Raw genomic sequence first — 6,795 nt, 5'->3', positions numbered from 1 at the left:
GAGATGAGATACTTTACTAGATATTTATATTTGAAAATTAAAATCTAAATTTCTAAATTCTAAAAGAATAAAAAAGAATTGCATGAACGGCTTGATTAGCATTTTCTCTGTGGCATACATTTCTTCGTGTCAGGGCAAGAAGTAAGATGGTTGTTTATGCAAGTTGTAACTACAGAGTAAATGCATGCGCCATAAAAAATATAAGTGTATACAGTAGAGAACTGCGTGTTTGTGTGTGTATTATGTGAGTTTAAAGCTTGGTGTCATGGTGTCTCTGTTGTAAATCTTAAACCTGTTCAGTATTAAGGATAATTGTAGACAAATGTTTTTCAGTTTATCTCAACGTAACATGACATTGTGATTCGTAGCACTGAAAGATTTAACTCTTTTCAAAAATAAATCCACTTTACCGTTGTAACTTTTTAAACATTTTATTTAAAGTGTATCTCATGTATGTCTCTGGGCTAAGCCCCGGTTATCCACTGACTCTAGAACCGCCCCATTTTATTATTGATTTATAAACAAAATTCATTCATTTATCAATACACGTTGCACACGTCTCTGTAATCAAATACATCTGATTCAACATCAGTAGAAGAGCTTAAATAGATGTGTTTAATAAGGGAGACTTCCAAACTGTACTGTTGGGAGGCATCCAGGAACACCTTACATGATTATTTCAAATTATATATAGATTTATACATAGAATCATCTACTGTATGAAATTAATCAACTTAGTTTTACTGATTATAAGCTAAATGTTATTGGATATTTTAAACTGATTGCTATTTCAAAATATTTAGTCTCCATGTTCATATTAATAATCATCATCCCAAACAATATTCTGTTGAAAATTAGGCACAAATCTTCTGTGAATTATCACTTAGTCAAACGAATCTTTGCATTGTCATTCGCCAGCTGTATAATCTGAGTCACTGCCTGTAAAATCAGGACATCCATGTCATCATTGGTTTCGATTTCCTCATGGTAGTTCTTCACTGGAAAGACATGACACATTGGGACACCCAGTTCATTACTGCACCATTGCATCTGGGAGAACAAAACAATCAAGAGGTCAAACTTAAACTCAATGTGCAAGTCAAAAGCGGGATATGTAGCTTGACATTTGTGAATAATTATTTGAAAACATAATTTACCTTCTCTTTGATTTTTTTGCTGTAGTAGACCTTCTGTAAATTAGCTTTCACCACCGGACATGTTTGATCCACATTTGTCATGACAATGACCTGGGGCAACCCTGCAATATGTGCAGGTGAGATTACATTCTTCAATATATTCTACATATATTTAGTACATTTATTTATGTAATGTATTTCCATTTGTTAAGCCAGTAAAATTAATTCAGTCATACAGAAAATTTATATTAATCTGCTTTAATGTCCCTCGTTTAACTGTTCATCATAAAATGTATTGTAAAAATTATTTAATTGACTAAATACTTTAAATACTTCATAGCAAATGCAACATGTTAAAAGTAAAAAATATGATATATGCATATAGTCTATACTGTAATTCCTCTGACGTCTTAAAAAAAAAGTAGCCAGCTTTGCAGAATTTTTTTAATTTTCATTTCAAGAGAATAAAAACGTTAACATAACTCTGTAATCACTGGTAAATTTGACTGAACTATTTTGCTTTTGAAACTGTTGATCTGAGAGCTCTTACCAAGCCTTTTGACATCATGACGTAGATCTCTCAGCTTTCCCAGAACACTGTCATCTGTGAGCTGGATTCTGTCAGCAGCTAAAACATTCACTAGGCAGAATGCCTGATCAGAGGGTTCTGGTGTCTTAATGTAGTCTGGATCATCTGAAGACAGTGGTTTTTCTGGTATAAACTAAGATTGACCAAAGACCAGGCAGACAATGGAGTACAAACATTAAAATGTAGAATATAAAACATAAACATGTTTAAAGATTATTTTAAGAAAGAATTCAGGGGTTTTATTGTTTACCTCATGTCCTTCTTTGACATGACCATGAACTGCTTTGATGATGTCCTCCAGAGGGCATCCATGCTTAAATCCTCCTTCCAGACCCATGACATCATTGATGACTAGAGTCAAACTGGGATTTCCTGTTTCAATTTCATATTGTTTGTACTACACAAACAAAAACAAATTACATTACATAATTAAAACAAACACATTCACACACTCATGCAATTTATTGTATTTGGACCTTATATGAGGTGGATTAAGTGATATGTAATATAAAAACAAACTTACCACAACTGTAAAACTTTTACTAGAAATTGTATTACTCAGTGCATCGCTGGTTATCCGTCCTTTGAAGGCATTATTAATAGAGTTTATGAAACTTGATTTCCCTGAACCATTTGGGCCTACAACTAAGATCCTTAAGTATTTCAGATCATTTTTGTATGGTTTGATCTCTTTTATGGTTTGTTTTAAGGAGTCCTTCTTTTGCTTCCTGTACAAAAAGAACAATATACTTACAATATATAACAATATACTAATATAAGGAATAGTTCACCCAAAAATGAAAATTATCCCATAATTTACTCCTTTAAGCCATCCTAGGTGTAGAAGTCTTTATTCTTTCAGACGAACACAATGGGAGTTATATTAAATAATATCCTGGATCTTCCAAGCTTTGTAATGGCAATGAATGGTGCTAGTCAACCTAGGATGGTTTGAGGTTCAGTAAATTATGGGATAATTTCGATTTTCAGGTGAACTATTCCTTTAAAAAAAGAAAACGTAAAACATATATTTAGATCTCAGTAGTCCATTCTACATATTCTACATTTTAACTAAATTTTCAGATACCAAAACACATAAAGCATATTTAAAAAAACAAACAAATGGAACTCAAAAGACACGTTAAGTAAAGCACAAATCCAACAATTAAGGAAATACCAGTTTAAGGTAGGATAGTAAAGAAGTGATTATAAAATTGTGTTATGAGACCATAATCTTAAAAATGTATTCTGAGTGAATTAGTCAGCTAACTGCTGATTTCCAGAAAACACATGGATCATACCCCCAACTGGTGTTTCTCCATGGAGTTTCATATTCGTCTGTGGGAGAAAAATGCCTCACTTTAGTAATAAATTAGTTTCATTTTTTGTAGGCTGACAAAGATATATAAAAATAAATTAAGCAGTTCATTAATTGTTGGTGAATGAGAGAGACTCACCAATCTTGGCTTTTATGTTCCCCATTTTCTTTCTTTAATACAAACTAAAATACTAAAGTACAGAAAGATGGAAAAATTATGAAGTTTTACAGCAATCGTGCATAAAACAATTAATCAATACATTGATCTGTAGCTGACTAATGTGAAAATTGGGACTCAAAGTGCCAGCAAGAGGTTACAAAACAGTAACGGACTCCGATATGATGATTAAAAATTCATATTCCTTATCCAGCAGTTCTTGACATAGCAATTGTTTGAGGCATGCTGAATATAGCTGAATCATAAGCTAAAATCACAAAAAAAATGTAAACTAAAATTGTTCTGACTATATTGTTTATGTCAAAAAGAAGAACAATTTCAAATGGTTTATTCCACATGAAGTACTCACCACAGCCTGTTGTGTTCAGTTATGTCAGTTCAAACAAAAGCTGACTTGTCTTAAAACTTTTACTTTCACTTGCAGACACACATACACACACACCGCTGCTATTTAGTTCTTGTTTAAACATGCATACAAAACATGAACCTGGACATACAGCTGCTGAATCCAAATATTCTGCACTCCCTCTGTATTTGCCTTTGTTATATACTAACAAACCTTTTTAGAAAGCAGTTTTTAATATTGAAGTGAAAAGTCAGAAAATTTCTTGTGTGAAATTTTGTTAGAATAGCCTACCTTTTGAATACTTTTCTTTTGTGGTTTACTGACCACATAAGTAACTGCAGCTGTTTGCCGATAAATTCTGATTGTAAAGTACCTTACCTTTAATATAAATGTGTATTATATAATTTTTATAAGTCGTTAAACCCATGCCAAGAAGCGGCACAAGTGGCACAACAAGATAAGGAGGGTGGATGATTAGCGAGGGATACCCGGTTCTCCTAACCGTCACAATATATCGTGTGAACATATTACTGACCATTTGATAATTTAATTTATAGTCTATATTCTACTGATAACTTAAACTATGTTAAAATAAATGTTACTGTAATAATTTGAGGAATGTTTAATTTGCATAGAACATGTTGTCTTTCTTAACGCTGTAATGCGCCTTCGCGTGAAGAGGAAAATCGATTCCTGAGCAATCGATGCAAACTAATTCAGCACCTTCACTTTGGACAGCGCTCTTGTAACGTCGGACGTAAGAGGCAGCGTGCTAAGAAGCTTCCTAAAGGTGGGCGTACACGGTGCGATTTTTGCTGTCGTACGAGTTCGCATGAGATTTTTTTCAATCATGTGGAAATCGCGTATTTTCGTATGGTCGCGGCTCGTATCATTTGCGATGAATTAAGAGCCGAGCAGAGTGGCTTACGAGCACTTCCCGACCTCCCGATCATTTTTAAACATGTCTAAAAAGTTTGTGAGCTATCGGTTTGAATTCGTGCCATTTGTGCGGTTGAACGAGCCGATTTGTTGATTTATCTGAAGTTGACCAATCACGAACTAGGAAAACCACAGAAGAAGAAAGACGAAGACGGTTATGATTATTATATCATAACTAACCTGCTCTGTCTAGTCTGTTGGTCTCCGTGTCCTCTTTGCTTCGTGTTTTTTCTGTGCGTGAAAAAATTGATGTGTGGCGTGAAAGCGTGTGAAAAGAGTCAATAGCGTGTGTCTCACGGTGAATGCTTGAGAGTTGGCACATTAGTTCTCAAGCAGAATAAAGGACAGGTTGATTATTGCTGTTTAGCGTTTGTATTAATCTATGATGTGTCCCTGTTTGCGTTCAAGTACATAAAAAATAAATTAAAAGTGATACGTGGACCAAGGTGTCTGAGATTGTTCATTTTAAGTAAAGGATCTTAATATTTCGTCCACAACAATATTTAATGAGGTTATAACTCCTTGTGGTTAGTCTGCACGAGATCAACAAGCTTGTTTGCTTTGCTGCCACTTTAAATAAAAAATAAGCATTCGATCTACGTTAGAGCGTCTGAGCGCTCACAAATCTTTCTGCAGCGTCGTGAGCAGAGCGGCAAGATCGATTTTTGACGCTCTAGACGCCGGCGGTGTGAGCATTCGTTTGTGCAGTGTGGTGGATTTTAACATTTAAGTAAATCATGTAATTATACTTAGGGAAAAATGTGTGTATGAATGTTATGAAAATCATGTTTTAATTGTAAGCTAAAGTGTTATACATTTAACATCATGAAGGCAGTTAAAAGTGATGTATTGTAAAGATTTTTAAGGGTAAAAGCTGGAATTGTGGTTTTATAGGTTAAAGCTGTTAGAGTTTAAGGGTAAAATCATTTGAGTAGTGCTTTAAAGGTTTCTTCAACTTATTTGGTGGGGTTTCTTTATTTTCAAGATTAATTTTTAGTGTTTAAATAAGTATTTGATCCTTGGTTATGATGCTTCATTATGGTTACTTGGACTTATTGTATTTTTTCTTGACCTACTTGTATTTGTGTTTAAGGTTGTTTACCTGCTTTTGGCCATGACAACTTTCAAAGAAAAGAAATTGATTCCAGGGGCCCGTTCTTCGTATGTCGCTAACTCAGTTAGCTGGATTTGAATGTTGATGATTTGGCGTGATCTTGGATCGTTTGGTTCTTCGAAGCTCATCCCAGAGCTGCTGTCATAGCAACAGGTCCGTAAGATTTAACCTGCTCGGGAGCAGCTTATTTCATGTAAACAGGATTAGATCGCTTCTTTTCAACCACAACTGATACTCAAAATATGTCTGCCAGCACCGCTAGTTTATTACAAGAGTATCCTACTGATCCAGGGACAATAATTTAAAATAATAATCATTAAAAAAATTATAAAAAAATGCTGTGTAGTCCATAACAGCCTACTATAGACACAGCCAGTTTTACTCACTGAAATATTTATTTGTCATAATTCTATTCGTGTCTTACACACATGCTATACAGATAATGGAGTCGTGCATTATTTTGAGTGAGGACTGCTGTTATAAGAGTGGCTTGATTGATACTCGAAACCAAGATCAGCAGTCCAGCCATTGGCTGGTGGCAAGACGCCAATGTAATGACGTCATATAACTTAAAACGACACCCGACGAAAAACTTGACAAATTTCTGGACTTTTATAAGGAAACAGGCAAGCAAACAAAACTACATAAATGTTATAATAAATACACGAAAACAGATAATAGATAAAAAAAAAAAAATTTATTAGACATTTTTTCATGATTCCCAATTATTTGGATTCCCAATTTATAATAGTTGTGCAGTCTTTAGATTTTTATTTCAATGTAGAAATTATCTATTCATTTCATTTTATATTTGGACAGATTTGTTACGTGACAGCATTAATGAAAGTTTCTTAAGGGTCAATATCATGTTATCTGCATCTCCTGCGCTCCATCAAGCCACTCTTATAACAGCAGTCATCACTCAAAATAATGCACGACTCTATTATCTGTGTAGCATGTGTGTAAGACTCTAATACAATTATGAAGTAATAATTTAATGACAAATATTTCAGTGAGTAAAACTGGCTGTCTATAGTAGGCTGTGTCTATAGTAGCGTTTCTTATATTATTATTAAATATTTTTTAATTTTAATAAAATAATCTTTTAAATTATTATTTTAAATTATTGTCCCTGGATGAGTACGATACTCTTGTAATAAAGTAGCGGTGGTAGC

General features: G+C 33.8%; 1 protein-coding gene across 2 annotated transcripts; it reads right to left on the bottom strand.

The window, feature by feature from the left end:
• Positions 1–424: 424 nt before the first annotated feature.
• On the bottom strand, positions 425–4,020 carry LOC127941766 (interferon-induced protein 44-like). 2 transcript variants are annotated; one of them, XM_052537166.1, is made up of 8 exons: positions 3,859–4,020; positions 3,183–3,234; positions 3,027–3,063; positions 2,249–2,453; positions 1,976–2,122; positions 1,687–1,858; positions 1,158–1,258; positions 425–1,050 (listed from the first exon to the last, which is right to left on the bottom strand). In XM_052537166.1, exons 2-8 carry the CDS (start codon positions 3,205–3,207, stop codon positions 880–882), a joined length of 858 nt encoding a protein of 285 aa, XP_052393126.1. In that variant the 5' UTR covers positions 3,208–3,234; positions 3,859–4,020; the 3' UTR covers positions 425–879. The 2 variants fall into 2 exon arrangements, with proteins under 2 accessions (XP_052393126.1, XP_052393118.1); XM_052537158.1 differs by lacking the exon at positions 3,859–4,020 and adding an exon at positions 3,571–3,630.
• Between the last annotated feature and the right edge of the window lie 2,775 nt (positions 4,021–6,795).

The sequence above is a fragment of the Carassius gibelio genome, chromosome A3, assembly GCF_023724105.1.
Source record: "Carassius gibelio isolate Cgi1373 ecotype wild population from Czech Republic chromosome A3, carGib1.2-hapl.c, whole genome shotgun sequence".
Taxonomy (NCBI): Eukaryota; Metazoa; Chordata; class Actinopteri; order Cypriniformes; family Cyprinidae; genus Carassius; species Carassius gibelio.
This window is presented reverse-complemented; position numbering and strand designations above follow the sequence as displayed.

What these genes read in the sequence shown, in the direction of transcription:
- LOC127941766 (XM_052537166.1), bottom strand. Translation starts at nt 3,207, where the DNA reads ATGGGGAACATAAAAGCCAAGATTG. An exon ending in GAACATAAAAGCCAAGATTG is followed by an intron (nt 3,064 to 3,182) that starts GTGAGTCTCTCT and finishes TTTCTCCCACAG; the next exon opens with ACGAATATGAAACTCCATGG. An exon ending in TCATGATGTCAAAAGGCTTG is followed by an intron (nt 1,259 to 1,686) that starts GTAAGAGCTCTC and finishes CACATATTGCAG; the next exon opens with GGTTGCCCCAGGTCATTGTC.